Below are 24,448 nucleotides of genomic sequence, written 5' to 3' on the forward strand. Positions count from 1 at the left end.
ATGTCCGTGTGAGCCTTTGCTTGAGGAAGGGACGACGCTTGAATCAGAATGTCGTCCAAGTAAGGTACTACAGCAATGCCCCTTGGTCTTAGCACAGCTAGAAGGGACCCTAGTACCTTTGTGAAAATCCTTGGAGCAGTGGCTAAGCGCCACGAACTGGTAATGCTTGTCCAGGAATGCGAACCTTAGGAACCGATGATGTTCCTTGTGGATAGGAATATGTAGATACGCATCCTTTAAATCCACCGTGGTCATGAATTGACCTTCCTGGATGGAAGGAAGAATAGTTCGAATGGTTTCCATCTTGAACGATGGAACCTTGAGAAACTTGTTTAAGATCTTGAGATCTAAGATTGGTCTGAACGTTCCCTCTTTTTTGGGAACTATGAACAGATTGGAGTAGAACCCCATCCCTTGTTCTCTTAATGGAACAGGATGAATCACTCCCATTTTTAACAGGTCTTCTACACAATGTAAGAATGCCTGTCTTTTTATGTGGTCTGAAGACAACTGAGACCTGTGGAACCTCCCCCTTGGGGGAAGCCCCTTGAATTCCAGAAGATAACCTTGGGAGACTATTTCTAGCGCCCAAGGATCCAGAACATCTCTTGCCCAAGCCTGAGCGAAGAGAGAGAGTCTGCCCCCAACCAGATCCGGTCCCGGATCGGGGGCCAACATTTCATGCTGTCTTGGTAGCAGTGGCAGGTTTCTTGGCCTGCTTTCCCTTGTTCCAGCCTTGCATTGGTCTCCAAGCTGGCTTGGCTTGAGAAGTATTACCCTCTTGCTTAGAGGACGTAGCACTTTGGGCTGGTCCGTTTCTACGAAAGGGACGAAAATTAGGTTTATTTTTTGCCTTGAAAGGCCGATCCTGAGGAAGGGCGTGGCCCTTACCCCCAGTGATATCAGAGATAATCTCTTTCAAGTCAGGGCCAAACAGCGTTTTCCCCTTGAAAGGAATGTTAAGTAGCTTGTTCTTGGAAGACGCATCAGCCGACCAAGATTTCAACCAAAGCGCTCTGCGCGCCACAATAGCAAACCCAGAATTCTTAGCCGCTAACCTAGCCAATTGCAAAGTGGCGTCTAGGGTAAAAGAATTAGCCAATTTGAGAGCATTGATTCTGTCCATAATCTCCTCATAAGGAGGAGAATCACTATCGACCGCCTTTATCAGCTCATCGAACCAGAAACATGCGGCTGTAGCGACAGGGACAACGCATGAAATTGGTTGTAGAAGGTAACCCTGCTGAACAAACATCTTTTTAAGCAAACCTTCTAATTTTTTATCCATAGGATCTTTGAAAGCACAACTATCCTCTATGGGTATAGTGGTGCGTTTGTTTAAAGTGGAAACCGCTCCCTCGACCTTGGGGACTGTCTGCCATAAGTCCTTTCTGGGGTCGACCATAGGAAACAATTTTTTAAATATGGGGGGAGGGACGAAAGGAATACCGGGCCTTTCCCATTCTTTATTAACAATGTCCGCCACCCGCTTGGGTATAGGAAAAGCTTCTGGGAGCCCCGGCACCTCTGGGAACTTGTCCATTTTACATAGTTTCTCTGGGATGACCAACTTGTCACAATCATCCAGAGTGGATAATACCTCCTTAAGCAGAATGCGGAGATGTTCCAACTTAAATTTAAATGTAATCACATCAGGTTCAGCTTGTTGAGAAATGTTCCCTGAATCAGTAATTTCTCCCTCAGACAAAACCTCCCTGGCCCCATCAGACTGGGTTAGGGGCCCTTCAGAAACATTATTATCAGCGTCGTCATGCTCTTCGGTATCTAAAACAGAGCAGTCGCGCTTACGCTGATAAGTGTTCATTTTGGCTAAAATGTTTTTGACAGAATTATCCATTACAGCCGTTAATTGTTGCATAGTAAGGAGTATTGGCGCGCTAGATGTACTAGGGGCCTCCTGAGTGGGCAAGACTCGTGTAGACGAAGGAGGGAATGATGCAGTACCATGCTTACTCCCCTCACTTGAGGAATCATCTTGGGCATCATTGTCATTGTCACATAAATCACATTTATTTAAATGAATAGGAATTCTGGCTTCCCCACATTCAGAACACAGTCTATCTGGTAGTTCAGACATGTTAAACAGGCATAAACTTGATAACAAAGTACAAAAAACGTTTTAAAATAAAACCGTTACTGTCACTTTAAATTTTAAACTGAACACACTTTATTACTGCAATTGCGAAAAAACATGAAGGAATTGTTCAAAATTCACCAAATTTTCATCACAGTGTCTTAAACCCTTAAAAGTATTGCACACCAAATTTGGAAGCTTTAACCCTTAAAATAACGGAACCGGAGCCGTTTTGAACTTTAACCCCTTTACAGTCCCTGGTATCTGCTTTGCTGAGACCCAACCAAGCCCAAAGGGGAATACGATACCAAATGACGCCTTCAGAAAGTCTTTTCTAAGTATCAGAGCTCCTCTCACATGCGACTGCATGCCATGCCTCTCAAAAACAAGTGCGCAACACCGGCGCGAAAATGAGGCTCTGCCTATGCTTTGGGAAAGCCCCTAAAGAATAAGGTGTCTAAAACAGTGCCTGCCGATATTATTATATCAAAATACCCAAATAAAATGATTCCTCAAGGCTAAATATGTGTTAATAATGAATCGATTTAGCCCAGAAAAAGTCTACAGTCTTAATAAGCCCTTGTGAAGCCCTTATTTACGATCGTAATAAACATGGCTTACCGGATCCCATAGGGAAAATGACAGCTTCCAGCATTACATCGTCTTGTTAGAATGTGTCATACCTCAAGCAGCAAGAGACTGCTCACTGTTCCCCCAACTGAAGTTAATTGCTCTCAACAGTCCTGTGTGGAACAGCCATGGATTTTAGTGACGGTTGCTAAAATCATTTTCCTCATACAAACAGAAATCTTCATCTCTTTTCTGTTTCTGAGTAAATAGTACATACCAGCACTATTTTAAAATAACAAACTCTTGATTGAATAATAAAAACTACAGTTAAACACTAAAAAACTCTAAGCCATCTCCGTGGAGATGTTGCCTGTACAACGGCAAAGAGAATGACTGGGGTAGGCGGAGCCTAGGAGGGATCATGTGACCAGCTTTGCTGGGCTCTTTGCCATTTCCTGTTGGGGAAGAGAATATCCCACAAGTAAGGATGACGCCGTGGACCGGACACACCTATGTTGGAGAAATAAAGTTGCTTAAAATTGCATGCTTATCTGAATTACGAAAGAAAAAATTGGGGTTCAGTGTCCCTTTAAATACAAAATGTCCGAGGAGGAGCTAGCTACTGAACGGAGTAACAGCATCTTGCAGAGGCTCCTGTGCAAGTTATATAAATTAAACATATTTTTATCTAAATTGACTGGATATCCTAAGAGATTATTGAAGAGAGATACTGGGGAGATACTGATTGAAGAGAGATACTGGGGTGCTCTGACCGACAGCACTGATAGCAGATAACGGCAACTATAAAGAGAGACGCTGTGTCTGAGGCATTGAGGCCCTGAGGCCCCGGGCAGTTTAATCCCTCATCGGATCCTTGATGACAACCTAACTGCCTGTCAGGGACTCACAAGCCAGAAAAAGATATACGACTCCGGAGGGTCGGGGCTCCGCTCCGGAGCCGTCTCAATCTACTTAAGGGCAACAGGACTTAAAGGCAGCTCCGGTGGTGCCTTTTACGGCCGGAGATAGAGACCGCATAACATACAAGGCGAGCAGGAGGACTGACCCTGAAACAGATCGCGCAACCGGCTGTTACTGATACTTACACCCGGTGCTGTTTGAAGCAGAGAGCGACCGGCAGATTAACGCTGCATAACAGAAGAGATTACTGGCGCGAAAAAGCGCCATCTTGATTGCGGACCGGGTGCTGGAAGCACAACAAAAGGGAGCAACTTAAGATAGAGAGCTTCCGGAGAATCCATACAGCTACCCTAAGCAGGTAAAAAGAAAATCACGCTGGGGGAGTGTAATAATTATCTATATTGACACTATTCATTAAAACCATAAGCAGTGCCCTTTAGCCACTGGACAGAGGTGTAACTGAATGCTACATGCTAGAACTGCAGTACTGACAGGCTTAGTTGTAAAACACTGGGCTGACTGCATAAGAGACTAACTGGTGGCAGGATTCAACATTTGCTGGGATATCCTAATACAAAGCTAGGAAACAAAACTTTGCTGGCCTCTGTCCCCTTCATTTCCTGCTGACTTTGCTCAGCAGGTCATATCCCACTTTCCCTCTCCGACTCTGTCCAGTGTGGACACATGCCCTGGGGACAAGAGACAGTAGAAGAGACTCAAACAGTTTGATTTGAAGTGTCATTATATGCTTTGATCCAGCTCAATGGTAAAAATGAATGGAAATGAGTAGCTAAATGGCCGGCTGATACAACTGGATGGCCTACCAGAAATCTGATGATATGAAGGACTAAAGATTTCTCTTTTTTTTCCCTACCATTAGCACAGCAAGCCCCTCATACTCTGCTGAGTGCCACAGAAACTGATTAATATGTTTCTCAATTACAAATGAGGGAGATAGCGACAAAGTGGGTGATGATCTTGATAGAAAAGCAGATGAATGTTGGGATTTGAATTTATAGGTGTATAACAAGATAAGAAGCAGAGGTTTGGAATGTGATCACCTATTCCCCATTTACACTGAGAGAGTGGGGATCTATATATATACTTCAGAGGAGATTAATAAAAAGCCTTACTATAGTACAGTAGCTGAAGATATTCTGCTTTTTGCCCACACCTGAGAAGAACAGAAGAGGGAGTCTGACTCTATACTTTAATATAGCTGATTACTATATTTACCCATACAGCAATATATCTTCCTTAGTTTCGAAATTGACCATGTCTACCAGAAAAGGCCCCAAAATTGATAAAGGGGCGAAATCCATATCAATGGACACCTTCTTCAAAACGACTAAAACAACTAAAAGTCAAGACCACCCCACAGCTGAAATAGAAGAAGACCTGGAGTCTGAAGATGACGTAGACTCTAATGATATGATACCTGTAACCAGAGCAGATCTCCGGTCCCTAGTCTCTAAACAGGACATCTCATCCAATTTTGAAAAACTGTGGGAGAAAATGGACAGCTTCCAAGCGACAATTACTGGCAGTCTCACTGAGATTAAAAACGAGATACGGAATTGGGAAATCGGGTAGACTCCCTAGAAACAACCACAGAGGAGATGGGAGAGGAAGTTGCAGCAATCTCAGAAACATTAGTCACACAACAACAAACAATAACGGAATTAGAAGAGAAAATAGAAGACATGGAAAACAGAAGCAGAAGATCCAATATCAGGCTTAAAGGGATACCCGAAACTATAACGGCTGAAGAGCTTCACACTTATCTCCAACAAATGTTCCATGCTATTCTGGGAACACCCAATGACTCGGACTACCCAATAGAAAGAGCACATAGGGCTCTTAGACCCAAACCCAAATCGGATCAGCCACCAAGAGATGTTATCATCAAATTGCTACGGTTCCCAGACAGAGAAAAAATACTTCTAGCAGCCAGACAAAACCCCACCTTCAAATTTCAGGGGAATATCATCCAATTTTTTCAAGACCTCTGCGTTAAAACGCTACAACGAAGAAATACACTACGACCTCTTACTCCACTTCTGAGGAAAAATCAGATTCCATACAGGTGGGGCTTTCCTTTTGCACTACAAGTGGTGCGGAATGGAAGACTGCTGTCTATCAAGACAGTAGAAGAGATCCCTAATATATGTAGATCTCTTGACCTAGAACCCCCAGACACTACAACTGGAGGAACAACAACGCATCTGCTTGACTCATCTCAAGTCCGTCCAAAACCTCAAAGATCAAAGTGGAAGAAAGTCACTAAGAAGAAAACGAAAACCTGAAACTATCGGATGAACCGCACATGAGATGGAAAAGAGTATTTTTGGTTTTTTTTATGACAAATTTGGGGTTTACCCGAACTGGTTAATCTCTGATCCAGCAATGAGGTTTATTGTTTGGACCCTCTTTAAAAGAATGATATTATTATTCCACTCAAAAAAGGGATTATATGCTATGGTTTCTGGTGGGACCACCGGCCTACCACTATTTATGTTTGTTTTGACAAATGTTTTTTTAAAAATATGTCAGTATCAGTTATTGTTTATTATATGTTTGTTCATATATATGTTATATAGAGTTGTAAGACATTGTACATTGCATATTCACTCATCAGAGGAGGTAGCTTCAGGGAAACAATGGAGATGGCAGGAGAACCAAAAATTCCTAGAACACAGGGAGAGAAGTGAGGGTAACCCTTATGACAACAGACTATTACATACCACAATGGTGTGGACGGTAAAGGGTAAGAGACAGACACTTACACATATTAGAGACAATAGCGCTCCCTAGGATAGTGTTAATCTCGCATAATGCGAGAGGTCTTAACACAGACATCAAAAGAAGGACGGCTATGACTAACTATAGAAGGTTAAGGGCAACTATCATATACTTACAGGAAACCCACTTTCTTAAAAAAACCATACCTAAATATTGGGCAAGAGAATATCCACAACAATTTCACTCCACCTTAGACTCCAAAAAGAGAGGAGTTTCTATTCTGATACACGCATCCATACCATTCTTACACAAAGAGACTATATCAGATGGGGAAGGCAGATATCTTTTAGTGCTGGGTAAGATAGAGGACATAGACGTGCTCTTGTGCAATGTATACGCTCCCAATGAACAGCAAGATAAATTCTTTGAAAATGTTTCACATTTGTTGACCAGCTGGTCGAGAATGCGAATACTGTTGGGGGGAGATTTCAACATTGATCTCCAGGCATTAATAAAAAAAGGTATTACCCTGTCATCAAATAAAAAACATAGGCAACAAAAGATTGCTAAAAATATACTAGGTATACTTGAGCAACACACTCTACACGACACTTGGATGGCATTGAATGGGGGATCTAGAGAAACGACCTTCTACTCATCAGCCCATAATAGCTACAGTAAAATAGACTATGTGTTTACAAGTCAGATTCTGCAGCCGGTAATACAAACCATAGACATACATCCGTGCGTATGGCCTGACCACTCCATTACGCAATTAAAATTAGGACATCTTTCAGACCCACATAGAATAAAGACATGGACATATGACCCATCCTGCACGAAAAACCAGCTAGTAAAAAATAACATACTTAGACACTTAGAAGAATATTGGAGGATCAACACAGATTCCACAGTTAATCCAATCACACCTTGGGCGGCACATAAAGCGGTGCTGAGAGGGATTCTTATTAAGGAGAAGGCCCAGTACAAGAAACAAAGGGAGGCTTACATAAAGCAAATTGAGGCAGAGATTAAATCTCTAGAAACATTACATAAACAGACTCAATCGAGGGCCACACTGACGCAACTTAATAATGTAAAACAGAAATTATACTCACTATTAAATGAGCAATCTCTAAGAGCTGCACATAAATTAAAAACAAACTATTACATTTTTTCTAATAAACCAGACAAGTACTTAGCGAAGAAAATTAGAGATAACTACAAGGCTCTGGCTATACCACAGATACAGAGGTCCAATGGACAGATAACCTCCCACCCTCAGGAGATTGTGGATACATTTGCCAGGTTTTATAGCGAACTTTATGATGGTTTAAAAGTGCAACATAATTCCTCCATACGAGAGATATTCGATTCCTTTATCACAAAGGCAAAACTAACCCCAATAACGGAAGACGATAGGGATGTTCTAAACGCCAAAATCACAACGGTGGAGGTGCTGGCAGCCATTAAGGAACTTAAGCCAGGTAAAGCCCCAGGTCCTGATGGTTTCCCAGGGGAACACTATAAAGCATTTAAGGAGATTCTGGTGCCCCACCTAGTGGTATTCGCAAATCATATTATGGAGGGAGGAGATATACCTAAGGACCTGCTTCGTGCTAGGATAGTAGTCATACCGAAACAAGGGAAAGATCCCAAATTTTGTGCTAGTTATAGGCCGATCTCCCTTATCAATCAAGATCTCAAAATAGTTACAAAAATATTGGCCAATAGATTAAAACATATTTTGCCCTCCATTATACATGCAGACCAGGTTGGATTTATCAAAGATAGGGAAGCCCCGGATAATATTCGCAAAATGGTGTCGGTAATAGATTATCTGCAAGAGAAAGGAATGCCTTCTCTGATCCTGTCATTGGATGCGGAGAAGGCATTCGACAGAGTAGATTGGAAATACATGATGGCGGTGCTCAAAGCAATGGGTTTTAATGGGAGATTCTTGCAAGCTATTAGAGGGTTATACTCTACACCAACAGCCCAGGTTAGAGCGATAGGACACCAATCTAAAGAAATACACATACTCAGTGGCACACGACAAGGATGCCCGCTTTCACCTTTAATCTTTGCATTGTGCATGGAACCACTAGCAGCATACATACGAAATTGCCCAAACATATCAGGGGTGGAGATAGGGAAGATAAGTCATAAAATTGCCCTATTTGCTGACGATGTGTTACTTACGATTACGAACCCATTGAAATCTTTGCCCTTTTTATACCAGGCACTAGATTTGTTTTCCCAGATTTCGGGCTATAAAATAAACGCTGATAAGTGTGAGGCACTCCCTCTATCTATTCCAAACCACACAATAAAGCTGATAGAAGCTAATTTCGATTTTCAATGGGCGCTGGGAGGGTTAAAATATTTGGGGATCAAATTAACTACACACTCCTCTAAACTGTATACTACAAAACAGAATTTATGTTTACCTGATAAATTACTTTCTCCAACGGTGTGTCCGGTCCACGGCGTCATCCTTACTTGTGGGATATTCTCTTCCCCAACAGGAAATGGCAAAGAGCCCAGCAAAGCTGGTCACATGATCCCTCCTAGGCTCCGCCTACCCCAGTCATTCGACCGACGTTAAGGAGGAATATTTGCATAGGAGAAACCATATGATACCGTGGTGACTGTAGTTAAAGAAAAGAAATTATCAGACCTGATTAAAAAACCAGGGCGGGCCGTGGACCGGACACACCGTTGGAGAAAGTAATTTATCAGGTAAACATAAATTCTGTTTTCTCCAACATAGGTGTGTCCGGTCCACGGCGTCATCCTTACTTGTGGGAACCAATACCAAAGCTTTAGGACACGGATGAAGGGAGGGAGCAAATCAGGTCACCTAAATGGAAGGCACCACGGCTTGCAAAACCTTTCTCCCAAAAATAGCCTCAGAAGAAGCAAAAGTATCAAACTTGTAAAATTTGGTAAAAGTGTGCAGTGAAGACCAAGTCGCTGCCCTACATATCTGATCAACAGAAGCCTCGTTCTTGAAGGCCCATGTGGAAGCCACAGCCCTAGTGGAATGAGCTGTGATTCTTTCAGGAGGCTGCCGTCCGGCAGTCACATAAGCCAATCTGATGATGCTTTTAATCCAAAAAGAGAGAGAGGTAGAAGTTGCTTTTTGACCTCTCCTTTTACCAGAATAAACAACAAACAAGGAAGATGTTTGTCTAAAATCCTTTGTAGCATCTAAATAGAATTTTAGAGCGCGAACAACATCCAAATTGTGCAACAAACGTTCCTTCTTCGAAACTGGTTTCGGACACAAAGAAGGTATGACTATCTCCTGGTTAATGTTTTTGTTAGAAACAACTTTTGGAAGAAAACCAGGTTTAGTACGTAAAACCACCTTATCTGCATGGAACACCAGATAAGGAGGAGAACACTGCAGAGCAGATAATTCTGAAACTCTTCTAGCAGAAGAAATTGCAACCAAAAACAAAACTTTCCAAGATAATAACTTAATATCAACGGAATGTAAGGGTTCAAACGGAACCCCCTGAAGAACTGAAAGAACTAAGTTGAGACTCCAAGGAGGAGTCAAAGGTTTGTAAACAGGCTTGATTCTAACCAGAGCCTGAACAAAGGCTTGAACATCTGGCACAGCTGCCAGCTTTTTGTGAAGTAACACAGACAAGGCAGAAATCTGTCCCTTCAAGGAACTTGCAGATAATCCTTTCTCCAATCCTTCTTGAAGAAAGGATAGAATCTTAGGAATCTTTACCTTGTCCCAAGGGAATCCTTTAGATTCACACCAACAGATATATTTTTTCCATATTTTGTGGTAAATTTTTCTAGTTACAGGCTTTCTGGCCTGAACAAGAGTATCAATAACAGAATCTGAGAACCCTCGTTTTGATAAGATCAAGCGTTCAATCTCCAAGCAGTCAGCTGGAGTGAGATCAGATTCGGATGTTCGAACGGACCTTGAACAAGAAGGTCTCGTCTCAAAGGTAGCTTCCATGGTGGAGCCGATGACATATTCACCAGATCTGCATACCAAGTCCTGCGTGGCCACGCAGGAGCTATCAAGATCACCGACGCCCTCTCTTGATTGATCCTGGCTACCAGCCTGGGGATGAGAGGAAACGGCGGGAATACATAAGCTAGTTTGAAGGTCCAAGGTGCTACTAGTGCATCTACTAGAGTCGCCTTGGGATCCCTGGATCTGGACCCGTAGCAAGGAACTTTGAAGTTCTGACGAGAGGCCATCAGATCCATGTCTGGAATGCCCCACAGTTGAGTAATTTGGGCAAAGATTTCCGGATGGAGTTCCCACTCCCCCGGATGTAATGTCTGACGACTCAGAAAATCCGCTTCCCAATTTTCCACTCCTGGGATGTGGATTGCAGATAGGTGGCAGGAGTGAGTCTCCGCCCATTGAATGATTTTGGTCACTTCTTCCATCGCCAGGGAACTCCTTGTTCCCCCCTGATGGTTGATGTACGCAACAGTCGTCATGTTGTCTGATTGAAACCGTATGAACTTGGCCTTTGCTAGCTGAGGCCAAGCCTTGAGAGCATTGAATATCGCTCTCAGTTCCAGAATATTTATCGGTAGAAGAGATTCTTCCCGAGACCAAAGACCCTGAGCTTTCAGGGGTCCCCAGACCGCGCCCCAGCCCATCAGACTGGCGTCGGTCGTGACAATGACCCACTCTGGTCTGCGGAAGGTCATCCCTTGTGACAGGTTGTCCAGGGACAGCCACCAACGGAGTGAGTCTCTGGTCCTCTGATTTACTTGTATCTTCGGAGACAAGTCTGTATAGTCCCCATTCCACTGACTGAGCATGCACAGTTGTAATGGTCTTAGATGAATGCGCGCAAAAGGAACTATGTCCATTGCCGCTACCATCAAACCTATTACTTCCATGCACTGCGCTATGGAAGGAAGAGGAACGGAATGAAGTGTTTGACAAGAGTTTAGAAGTTTTGTTTTTCTGGCCTCTGTCAGAAAAATCCTCATTTCTAAGGAGTCTATTATTGTTCCCAAGAAGGGAACCCTTGTCGACGGAGATAGAGAACTCTTTTCCACGTTCACTTTCCATCCGTGAGATCTGAGAAAGGCCAGGACTATGTCCGTGTGAGCCTTTGCTTGAGGAAGGGACGACGCTTGAATCAGAATGTCGTCCAAGTAAGGAACTACTGCAATGCCCCTTGGTCTTAGTACCGCTAGAAGGGACCCTAGTACCTTTGTGAAAATCCTTGGAGCAGTGGCTAATCCGAAAGGAAGCGCCACGAACTGGTAATGCTTGTCCAGGAATGCGAACCTTAGGAACCGATGATGTTCCTTGTGGATAGGAATATGTAGATACGCATCCTTTAAATCCACCGTGGTCATGAATTGACCTTCCTGGATGGAAGGAAGAATTGTTCGAATGGTTTCCATTTTGAACGATGGAACCTTGAGAAACTTGTTTAAGATCTTGAGATCTAAGATTGGTCTGAACGTTCCCTCTTTTTTGGGAACTATGAACAGATTGGAGTAGAACCCCATCCCTTGTTCTCCTAATGGAACAGGATGAATCACTCCCATTTTTAACAGGTCTTCTACACAATGTAAGAATGCCTGTCTCTTTATATGGTCTGAAGACAATTGAGACCTGTGGAACCTCCCCCTTGGGGGAAGCCCCTTGAATTCCAGAAGATAACCTTGGGAGACTATTTCTAGTGCCCAAGGATCCAGAACATCTCTTGCCCAAGCCTGAGCAAAGAGAGAGAGTCTGCCCCCCACCAGATCCGGTCCCGGATCGGGGGCCAACATTTCATGCTGTCTTGGTAGCAGTGGCAGGTTTCTTGGCCTGCTTTCCCTTGTTCCAGCCTTGCATTGGTCTCCAGGCTGGCTTGGCTTGAGAAGTATTACCCTCTTGCTTAGAGGACGTAGCACTTGGGGCTGGTCCGTTTCTACGAAAGGGACGAAAATTAGGTTTATTTTTGGCCTTGAAAGACCTATCCTGAGGAAGGGCGTGGCCCTTACCCCCAGTGATATCAGAGATAATCTCTTTCAAGTCAGGGCCAAACAGCGTTTTCCCCTTGAAAGGAATGTTAAGTAGTTTGTTCTTGGAAGACGCATCCGCTGACCAAGATTTCAACCAAAGCGCTCTGCGCGCCACAATAGCAAACCCAGAATTTTTCGCCGCTAACCTAGCCAATTGCAAAGTGGCGTCTAGGGTGAAAGAATTGGCCAATTTGAGAGCACGGATTCTGTCCATAATCTCCTCATAAGGAGGAGAATCACTATCGATCGCCTTTACTAGCTCATCGAACCAGAAACACGCGGCTGTAGTGACAGGGACAATGCATGAAATTGGTTGTAGAAGGTAACCTTGCTGAACAAACATCTTTTTAAGCAAACCTTCTAATTTTTTATCCATAGGATCTTTGAAAGCACAACTATCTTCTATGGGTATAGTGGTGCGTTTGTTTAAAGTAGAAACCGCTCCCTCGACCTTGGGGACTGTCTGCCATAAGTCCTTTCTGGGGTCGACCATAGGAAACAATTTTTTAAATATGGGGGGAGGGACGAAAGGTATACCGGGCCTTTCCCATTCTTTATTTACAATGTCCGCCACCCGCTTGGGTATAGGAAAAGCTTCTGGGAGCCCCGGGACCTCTAGGAACTTGTCCATTTTACATAGTTTCTCTGGGATGATCAAATTCTCACAATCATCCAGAGTGGATAATACCTCCTTAAGCAGAGCGCGGAGATGTTCCAACTTAAATTTAAATGTAATCACATCGGGTTCAGCTTGTTGAGAAATTTTCCCTGAATCTGAAATTTCTCCCTCAGACAAAACCTCCCTGGCCCCCTCAGACTGGTGTAGGGGCATTTCAGAACCATTATCATCAGCGTCCCCATGCTCTTCAGTATCTAAAACAGAGCAGTCGCGCTTGCGCTGATAAGTGGGCATTTTGGCTAAAATGTTTTTGATAGAATTATCCATTACAGCCGTTAATTGTTGCATAGTAAGGAGTATTGGCGCGCTAGATGTACTAGGGGCCTCCTGAGTGGGCAAGACTAGTGTAGACGAAGGAGGGAATGATGCAGTACCATGCTTACTCCCCTCACTTGAGGAATCATCTTGGGCATCATTTTCAGTGTCACATAAATCACATCTATTTAAATGAGAAGGAACCTTGGCTTCCCCACATTCAGAACACAGTCTATCTGGTAGTTCAGACATGTTAAACAGGCATAAACTTGATAACAAAGTACAAAAAACGTTTTAAAATAAAACCGTTACTGTCACTTTAAATTTTAAACTGAACACACTTTATTACTGCAATTGCGAAAAAGTATGAAGGAATTGTTCAAAATTCACCAAAATTTCACCACAGTGTCTTAAAGCCTTAAAAGTATTGCACACCAAATTTGGAAGCTTTAACCCTTAAAATAACGGAACCGGAGCCGTTTTTATCTTTAACCCCTTTACAGTCCCTGGTATCTGCTTTGCTGAGACCCAACCAAGCCCAAAGGGGAATACGATACCAAATGACGCCTTCAGAAAGTCTTTTCTATGTATCAGAGCTCCTCACACATGCGACTGCATGTCATGCTTCTCAAAAACAAGTGCGCAATACCGGCGCGAAAATGAGGCTCTGCCTATGATTAGGGAAAGCCCCTAGAGAATAAGGTGTCTAAAACAGTGCCTGCCGATATTATTTTACAAAAATACCCAGATTAAATGATTCCTCAAGGCTAAATATGTGTATATATGAATCGATTTAGCCCAGAAAATGTCTACAGTCTTAATAAGCCCTTGTGAAGCCCTTATTTACTGTCTGAATAAAAATGGCTTACCGGATCCCATAGGGAAAATGACAGCTTCCAGCATTACATCGTCTTGTTAGAATGTGTCATACCTCAAGCAGCAAAAGACTGCTCACTGTTCCCCCAACTGAAGTTAATTCCTCTCAACAGTCCTGTGTGGAACAGCCATGGATTTTAGTAACGGTTGCTAAAATCATTTTCCTCTTACAAACAGAAATCTTCATCTCTTTTCTGTTTCAGAGTAAATAGTACATACCAGCACTATTTTAAAATAACAAACTCTTGATTGAATAAAAAAAACAGAATTTATGTTTACCTGATAAATTACTTTCTCCAACGGTGTGTCCGGTCCACGGCGTCATCCTTACTTGTGGGATATTCTCTTCCCCAACAGGAAATGGCAAAGAGCCCAGCAAAGCTGGTCACATGATCCCTCCTAGGCTCCGCCTACCCCAGTCATTCGACCGACGTTAAGGAGGAATATTTGCATAGGAGAAACCATATGATACCGTGGTGACTGTAGTTAAAGAAAATAAATTATCAGACCTGATTAAAAAACCAGGGCGGGCCGTGGGCCCGACACACCGTTGGAGAAAGTAATTTATCAGGTAAACATAAATTCTGTTTTCTCCAACATAGGTGTGTCCGGTCCACGGCGTCATCCTTACTTGTGGGAACCAATACCAAAGCTTTAGGACACGGATGATGGGAGGGAGCAAATCAGGTCACCTAGATGGAAGGCACCACGGCTTGCAAAACCTTTCTCCCAAAAATAGCCTCAGAAGAAGCAAAAGTATCAAACTTGTAAAATTTGGTAAAAGTGTGCAGTGAAGACCAAGTCGCTGCCCTACATATCTGATCAACAGAAGCCTCGTTCTTGAAGGCCCATGTGGAAGCCACAGCCCTAGTGGAATGAGCTGTGATTCTTTCGGGAGGCTGCCGTCCGGCAGTCTCGTAAGCCAATCTGATGATGCTTTTAATCCAAAAAGAGAGAGAGGTGGAAGTTGCTTTTTGACCTCTCCTTTTACCGGAATAAACAACAAACAAGGAAGATGTTTGTCTAAAATCCTTTGTAGCATCTAAATAGAATTTTAGAGCGCGAACAACATCCAAATTGTGCAACAAACGTTCCTTCTTCGAAACTGGTTTCGGACACAGAGAAGGTACGATAATCTCCTGGTTAATGTTTTTGTTAGAAACAACTTTTGGAAGAAAACCAGGTTTAGTACGTAAAACCACCTTATCTGCATGGAACACCAGATAAGGAGGAGAACACTGCAGAGCAGATAATTCTGAAACTCTTCTAGCAGAAGAAATTGCAACCAAAAACAAAACTTTCCAAGATAATAACTTAATATCAACGGAATGTAAGGGTTCAAACGGAACCCCCTGAAGAACTGAAAGAACTAAGTTGAGACTCCAAGGAGGAGTCAAAGGTTTGTAAACAGGCTTGATTCTAACCAGAGCCTGAACAAAGGCTTGAACATCTGGCACAGCTGCCAGCTTTTTGTGAAGTAACACAGACAAGGCAGAAATCTGTCACTTCAGGGAACTTGCAGATAATCCTTTTTCCAATCCTTCTTGAAGGAAGGATAGAATCTTAGGAATCTTAACCTTGTCCCAAGGGAATCCTTTAGATTCACACCAACAGATATATTTTTTCCAAATTTTGTGGTAAATCTTTCTAGTTACAGGCTTTCTGGCCTGAACAAGAGTATCGATAACAGAATCTGAGAACCCTCGCTTCGATAAGATCAAGCGTTCAATCTCCAAGCAGTCAGCTGGAGTGAGACCAGATTCGGATGTTCGAACGGACCTTGAACAAGAAGGTCTCGTCTCAAAGGTAGCTTCCATGGTGGAGCCGATGACATATTCACCAGATCTGCATACCAAGTCCTGCGTGGCCACGCAGGAGCTATCAAGATCACCGACGCCCTTTCCTGATTGATCCTGGCTACCAGCCTGGGGATGAGAGGAAACGGCGGGAATACATAAGCTAGTTTGAAGGTCCAAGGTGCTACTAGTGCATCCACTAGAGCCGCCTTGGGATCCCTGGATCTGGACCCGTAGCAAGGAACTTTGAAGTTCTGACGAGAGGCCATCAGATCCATGTCTGGAATGCCCCACAGTTGAGTGACTTGGGCAAAGATTTCCGGATGGAGTTCCCACTCCCCCGGATGCAATGTCTGACGACTCAGAAAATCCGCTTCCCAATTTTCCACTCCTGGGATGTGGATAGCAGACAGGTGGCAGGAGTGAGACTCCGCCCATAGAATGATTTTGGTCACTTCTTCCATCGCCAGGGAACTCCTTGTTCCCCCCTGATGGTTGATGTACGCAACAGTTGTCATGTTGTCTGATTGAAACCGTATGAACTTGGCCCTCGCTAGCTGAGGCCAAGCCTTGAGAGCATTGAATATCGCTCTCAGTTCCAGAATATTTATCGGTAGAAGAGATTCTTCCCGAGACCAAAGACCCTGAGCTTTCAGGGATCCCCAGACCGCGCCCCAGCCCATCAGACTGGCGTCGGTCGTGACAATGACCCACTCTGGTCTGCGGAAGGTCATCCCTTGTGACAGGTTGTCCAGGGACAGCCACCAACGGAGTGAGTCTCTGGTCCTCTGATTTACTTGAATCCTCGGAGACAAGTTTGTATAGTCCCCATTCCACTGACTGAGCATGCACAGTTGTAATGGTCTTAGATGAATGCGCGCAAAAGGAACTATGTCCATTGCCGCTACCATCAAACCTATCACTTCCATGCACTGCGCTATGGAAGGAAGAGGAACGGAATGAAGTATCCGACAAGAGTCTAGAAGTTTTGTTTTTCTGGCCTCTGTCAGAAAAATCCTCATTTCTAAGGAGTCTATTATTGTTCCCAAGAAGGGAACCCTTGTTGACGGAGATAGAGAACTCTTTTCCACGTTCACTTTCCATCCGTGAGATCTGAGAAAGGCCAGGACGATGTCCGTGTGAGCCTTTGCTTGAGGAAGGGACGACGCTTGAATCAGAATGTCGTCCAAGTAAGGTACTACAGCAATGCCCCTTGGTCTTAGCACAGCTAGAAGGGACCCTAGTACCTTTGTGAAAATCCTTGGAGCAGTGGCTAATCCGAAAGGAAGCGCCACGAACTGGTAATGCTTGTCCAGGAATGCGAACCTTAGGAACCGATGATGTTCCTTGTGGATAGGAATATGTAGATACGCATCCTTTAAATCCACCGTGGTCATGAATTGACCTTCCTGGATGGAAGGAAGAATTGTTCGAATGGTTTCCATTTTGAACGATGGAACCTTGAGAAACTTGTTTAAGATCTTGAGATCTAAGATTGGTCTGAACGTTCCCTCTTTTTTGGGAACTATGAACAGATTGGAGTAGAACCCCATCCCTTGTTCTCCTAATGGAACAGGATGAATCACTCCCATTTTTAACAGGTCTTCTACACAACGTAAGAATGCCTGTCTTTTTATGTGGTCTGAAGACAACTGAGACCTGTGGAACCTCCCCCTTGGGGGAAGCCCCTTGAATTCCAGAAGATAACCTTGGGAGACTATTTCTAGCGCCCAAGGATCCAGAACATCTCTTGCCCAAGCCTGAGCGAAGAGAGAGAGTCTGCCCCCCACCAGATCCGGTCCCGGATCGGGGGCCAACATTTCATGCTGTCTTGGTAGCAGTGGCAGGTTTCTTGGCCTGCTTTCCCTTGTTCCAGCCTTGCATTGGTCTCCAAGCTGGCTTGGCTTGAGAAGTATTACCCTCTTGCTTAGAGGACGTAGCACTTTGGGCTGGTCCGTTTCTACGAAAGGGACGAAAATTAGGTTTATTTTTGGCCTTGAAAGGCCGATCCTGAGGAAGGGCGTGGCCCTTACCCCCAGTGATATCAGAGATAATCTCTTTCAAGTCAGGGCCAAACAGCGTTTTCCCCTTGAAAGGAATGTTAAGTAGCTTGTTCTTGGAAGACGCATCAGCTGACCAAGATTTCAACCAAAGCGCTCTGCGCGCCACAATAGCAAACCCAGAATTCTTAGCCGCTAACCTAGCCAATTGCAAAGTGGCGTCTAGGGTGAAAGAATTAGCCAATTTGAGAGCATTGATTCTGTCCATAATCTCCTCATAAGGAGGAGAATCACTATCGACCGCCTTTACCAGCTCATCGAACCAGAAACACGCGGCTGTAGCGACAGGGACAATGCATGAAATTGGTTGTAGAAGGTAACCCTGCTGAACAAACATCTTTTTAAGTAAACCTTCTAATTTTTTATCCATAGGATCTTTGAAAGCACAACTATCTTCTATGGGTATAGTGGTGCGTTTGTTTAAAGTGGAAACCGCTCCCTCGACCTTGGGGACTGTCTGCCATAAGTCCTTTCTGGGGTCGACCATAGGAAACAATTTTTTAAATATGGGGGGAGGGACGAAAGGAATACCGGGCCTTTCCCATTCTTTATTTACAATGTCCGCCACCCGCTTGGGTATAGGAAAAGCTTCTGGGAGCCCCGGGACCTCTAGGAACTTGTCCATTTTACATAGTTTCTCTGGGATGACCAACTTGTCACAATCATCCAGAGTGGATAATACCTCCTTAAGCAGAATGCGGAGATGTTCCAACTTAAATTTAAACGTAATCACATCAGGTTCAGCTTGTTGAGAAATGTTCCCTGAATCAGTAATTTCTCCCTCAGACAAAACCTCCCTGGCCCCATCAGACTGGTTTAGGGGCCCTTCAGAACCATTATTATCAGCGTCGTCATGCTCTTCAGTATCTAAAACAGAGCAGTCGCGCTTACGCTGATAAGTGTGCATTTTGGCTAAAATGTTTTTGACAGAATTATCCATTACAGCCGTTAATTGTTGCATAGTAAGGAGTATTGGCGCGCTAGATGTACTAGGGGCCTCCTGAGTGGGCAAGACTCGTGTAGACGAAGGAGGGAATGATGCAGTACCATGCTTACTCCCCTCACTTGAGGAATCATCTTGGGCATCATTGTCATTGTCACATAAATCACATTCATTTAAATGAGAAGGAACTCTGGCTTCCCCACATTCAGAACACAGTCTATCTGGTAGTTCAGACATGTTAAACAGGCATAAACTTGATAACAAAGTACAAAAAACGTTTTAAAATAAAACCGTTACTGTCACTTTAAATTTTAAACTGAACACACTTTATTACTGCAATTGCGAAAAAATATGAAGGAATTGTTCAAAATTCACCAAAATTTCACCACAGTGTCTTAAAGCCTTAAAAGCATTGCACACCAAATTTGGAAGCTTTAACCCTTAAAATAACGGAACCGGAGCCGTTTTTAACTTTAACCCCTTTACAGTCCCTGGTATCTGCTTTGCTGAGACCCAACCAAGCCCAAAGGGGAATACGATACCAAATGACGCCTTCAGAAAGTCTTTTCTATGTATCAGAGCTCCTCACACATGCGACTGCATGTCATGCCTCTCAAAAACAAGTGCGCAACACCGGCGCGAAAATGAGGCTCTGCCTATGATTTGGGAAAGCCCCTAAGAATAAGGTGTCTAAAACAGTGCCTGCCGATATAATCTTATCAAAATACCCAGATTAAATGATTCCTCAAGGCTAAATATGTGTTAATAATGAATCGATTTAGCCCAGAAAAAGTCTACAGTCTTAATAAGCCCTTGTGAAGCCCTTATTTACTATCTTAATAAACATGGCTTACCGGATCCCATAGGGAAAATGACAGCTTCCAGCATTACATCGTCTTGTTAGAATGTGTCATACCTCAAGCAGCAAGAGACTGCTCACTGTTCCCCCAACTGAAGTTAATTCCTCTCAACAGTCCTGTGTGGAACAGCCATGGATTTTAGTAACGGTTGCTAAAATCATTTTCCTCATACAAACAGAAATCTTCATCTCTTTTCTGTTTCTGAGTAAATAGTACATACCAGCACTATTTTAAAATAACAAACTCTTGATTGAATAATAAAAACTACAGTTAAACACTAAAAAACTCTAAGCCATCTCCGTGGAGATGTTGCCTGTACAACGGCAAAGAGAATGACTGGGGTAGGCGGAGCCTAGGAGGGATCATGTGACCAGCTTTGCTGGGCTCTTTGCCATTTCCTGTTGGGGAAGAGAATATCCCACAAGTAAGGATGACGCCGTGGACCGGACACACCTATGTTGGAGAAAACTACAGTTAAACACTAAAAAACTCTAAGCCATCTCCGTGGAGATGTTGCCTGTACAACGGCAAAGAGAATGACTGGGGTAGGCGGAGCCTAGGAGGGATCATGTGACCAGCTTTGCTGGGCTCTTTGCCATTTCCTGTTGGGGAAGAGAATATCCCACAAGTAAGGATGACGCCGTGGACCGGACACACCTATGTTGGAGAAATTATGTTCCCCTGTTTAAGGCAATTCGATCTGACTTAGGGAAATGGAGGAAGATGGGGTTCTCATGGTATGGCAGACTATCTGCAGTGAAGATGACAATCCTGCCTAGAATTTTATACTTGTTTCGAGTACTTCCCATAAAAATCAATATCCCAGACCTTGACAATCTCCAGAAAGACATACATAGATTTTTGAGGGATAATAGATACCCGAGGATCTCTCGTCATATTTTAGACAGACATAGACAACTGGGAGGGATGGGAGTCCCCAATTTACACGACTATCATACAGCAGCTCGCTTAGCCCAGAACTCGATATTAGGGAGGCGACAGACAAACATATTATGGCCTGCTCTAGAAGCAGAAATGTTGAATCAAGAGACACCAGATGGAATCCTATGGGACAGAGATCTTAGGGAATCTCGTGCTATGTTTCAAAATAAAACCACACTGCTTACCAGACAACAGTGGATGACTACCAAACAGATGGGAGGGTTGATACCTGTGAACTCACTGACGATACCACTGAAATACTTAGTAAACGACGATTTCAAACGTAGAGTTATGAAATGGGAAAATAAGGGGTTATACAGAGTTGCAGATTTACAACAACAGGGTAAGCTGCTGACATATAATCAACTCCAGCAAAAACTTGAGCCCATCCAGTTACATTGGTACCTATATCTCCAAACAATGTCATCCATACGGGATTACCTAGGGACAGAGGGGACACAAACTCGACAGTCGACTTTAGAAAACCTGTGCACATCCCTCAATAGGCCTAAAAAGGCAATTTCTAGGCTATATATTTCTATTCAGGAGAGTAAGAGACGAACAAAATCCTCAGTGATGCTGCAATGGGAACGAGATTTAGGTAGAGAGATTGAGATAGATAAATGGGACGAAATGTTTTCTCAGGCTAGTAAAGGACTTATAAGTGCAGATCTTAGGGAAAACATATTGAAAACGTCTTTTAGATGGTATCTGACACCAACAAAAACAGCCCACATGGTTAAGGGGAGCAATAATCACTGTTACAGAGGCTGTCAAACAGCAGGTACCTATTTCCATATGTGGTGGGAATGCACTAAAGTAAGCAACATATGGCAAAAATTATCTGAATTACTGAGCAAGATATTGAATGAACAGATTTTTCTCACCCCAGCGCAGGCATTACTGCACGAGATCATAACTAGATTTAATACGCATATAAATGTGTTTATCAGGATTTTGTGCACTATAACGAGAATTACTATAGCAAAATATTGGAAGACGGAAATACCATCATGGGCTGAGGTCCTAGCTAGAATCCGGGTAACATATTCATTGTATGAATCAGCAGCAAATGTGCTAGACATGGAACCTTGGTTCCAAAAAGTCTGGTTCTACTGGATAGTGGAGAACAATAAACAGTAAAAGAGGCTTGAAACTGGGAGGGGAAGGAGATATACCCTGTATCTAAACAGAAAGAGAAGGGAAGTGATTGGTTGAAGGGGATACTTAGATCCTTGACAGAAGCACTCCTAGATGAGCAAGCAATCTTTAGATAAGGAGAATGTAAAATATGCAGTGGTAGAATACAACTCTATGAATGTTTTTATATTGTTGATTTGTTAGTTTAGTCTGTTTAAGTTCAAGAGTTTAATAAGTTAGATTGAAACTACTATGAAAGCACACCTCCCATACTATTCTACTCCCTACAAAGAATAATATTCTAAAGGAGAATAAAGAAGAGCCTCAACAGGGGGAGAATGTATTAAGAAAAATAACTCCACAGAAGACTATGAAGAACATAGTATTGAGACATTAAAACCGCATTTAAGTACTGAACTCTTCATATATGCTAATAAGGGATGAGACATATGAACTGTTAAAAATCTCACATAATGGGACACTTTCAGAGATGAGCATATCTATGTTAAGCAACCATCGCACTGTGTTATCTGATGTACCCAAAAACATGAAATGTCTATATGATCCCTGTACATGGAGGAGGTGGAGAGGAGTTAATAAAAATTATTTCAACTAAATACAAAATGTCCATCAAGTCAGTAATGCCACAATTATCTTTTCAGGCAGTTGTTATTGTATAACATAATTTCTTACCAACAGCAGAAAACAGGCACATGATTACAAGAATTAGCACACACCAAAATACATCTACATTCATCTGTCTCTCCAGGTTACTACGCTTGTAACGTGGTCCATTGTTGTTTAACAAAGCTTTGGTCTCATGGCCTACCAAAAATAAATACATAAAAAAAGATTAATGGATTTATTTCACACTACTACTACTAATAATAATATCCTAGCTACAACTATTTTGCACTTCTTACCTGCATAAACAACAATTCCAGATACAACCTCAGTATTTCTAAGAGTGCATCCTCGTAAAAGTAAATTTTCCTTATAAAGTCCAGCCTTTTTACCGTTTGTATGAACACTAGGGAAAATAAATAAACTTGTTAAAATTATGCTCAAAGAAAAAAAGGTTACAGAAGCTTAAAGAAATTTAAACTTATAAGCAGTTAACCAAAGGGGTTAAAAACATAGAAAAAGCAAAAACATAAATTATGACTTACCAGATAATTTCCTATCCTTCGATACAGGGAGAGTCAACAGCTGCATTCATTACTTGTGAGAATACAGAAGCTGGCCACCAGGAGAAGGCAAAGACACCCCAGCCAAAGGCTTAAATACCTGCCCCGCTTCCCTCATCCCCCAGTCATTCTACCGAGGGAACAAGGAACAGTAGGAGAAATATCAGGGTGAAAAAAGTGCCAGAAGAAAACAACTAAATTTAGGGCCGCCCACAGGAGAGCATGGACGGGAGCTGTGGACTCTTAGGAAATTATCTGGCCAGTCATAATTTATGTTTTCCTTCTAAATACAGGGAGAGTCCACAGCTACATTCATTACTTGTGGGAAATTATACTCAAGCTACAGAGGACACTGAATGCTAACGGGAGGGTACAAATAAGAAGCGGCCCAACCTGAGGGTACCACAGCCTGTCAGAAACCCAAACTCCCAAGGCTTCCTTGAAGAAGCAAAAAAGAAAAAAATAAGAATGTTAAGAGGACTAAGTCACCCAACAATCAGAACCATATGATCTCATGTCAAAGACACAAAAAATAGTCACTGTACTCAAACTGAGCCATAGACCTCTGAGGAGGTTAGTGTGCGCTGACTCAATAAGCTAAGAACATGCTCCTTAACCAGAAAAACCAAGGAAGTGGACGAGGCTCCTGCCCCTCACGCCTCCCAGAATAGACACAAACAAGGAAGAAGGTTGACAAAAACTCCTTTTTAGCCTGAAGACAGAACTTCAAGGCCCGAATCATATCCAAGTTAAGAAATAACCACTCCTTCTAGAAGAAGAAATAGGACACAAGGAAGGAAACGCAAACTTCTGATTGATGTTGCAATCTAAAACAACCATAGGAACAAAACCAACCCAGAGAGGATAGCCTTAGCCACATGAAAAACTGGGTAAGGGACCTCACATTGCAAGACAGCCACCTCAGAAACCCTGTGTGTCGAAGCAATAGCCAGTAGAAACGAAGGAACCTTCCAAGACAGAAAATCTTAATGTCAACTCTATGCATATGCCCAAACAGGGCCCTCTGCAAAACTTAGAACAAGATGAAAGCTCCAAGGAGGAGCACTAGATCCAAACACAGGCCTAAACTAATCAAAGCCTGAACAAGACTGGACATCTGGAAGCTCTGAGAACCTCTTGAGCAGTAAAATAGATAGGGAGCTAACAGAAGGCCCTTCCCCAGAGCATCCTGGAGAAACCTGTCCTTATGCCAGGAGGAAAATCCTGCTCAGCATACCAGAAGAAGTAGGTCCAGCACTCCTTATAATAGATGCAACTATACCCCGGCTTATGAGCTAGAACAAGAGCATCCACACCTCATCAGAAAAACCTCTCTTGGTTAAGACTAAGCGGTCAATTCC

At 43.1% G+C, this 24,448-nt stretch overlaps 1 protein-coding gene across 1 annotated transcript in view; it reads right to left on the reverse strand.

The window, feature by feature from the left end:
• Nucleotides 1-24,448, reverse strand: part of ATP10A (ATPase phospholipid transporting 10A (putative)) — a 510,848-nt gene that overhangs the window by 318,524 nt on the left and 167,876 nt on the right. The window contains 2 exon segments of the mRNA XM_053705460.1: nt 22,594-22,725; nt 22,824-22,930. Coding sequence (XP_053561435.1) covers nt 22,594-22,725; nt 22,824-22,930 — 239 coding nt within the window.

The sequence above is a fragment of the Bombina bombina genome, chromosome 3, assembly GCF_027579735.1.
Source record: "Bombina bombina isolate aBomBom1 chromosome 3, aBomBom1.pri, whole genome shotgun sequence".
Lineage (NCBI taxonomy): Eukaryota > Metazoa > Chordata > Amphibia > Anura > Bombinatoridae > Bombina > Bombina bombina.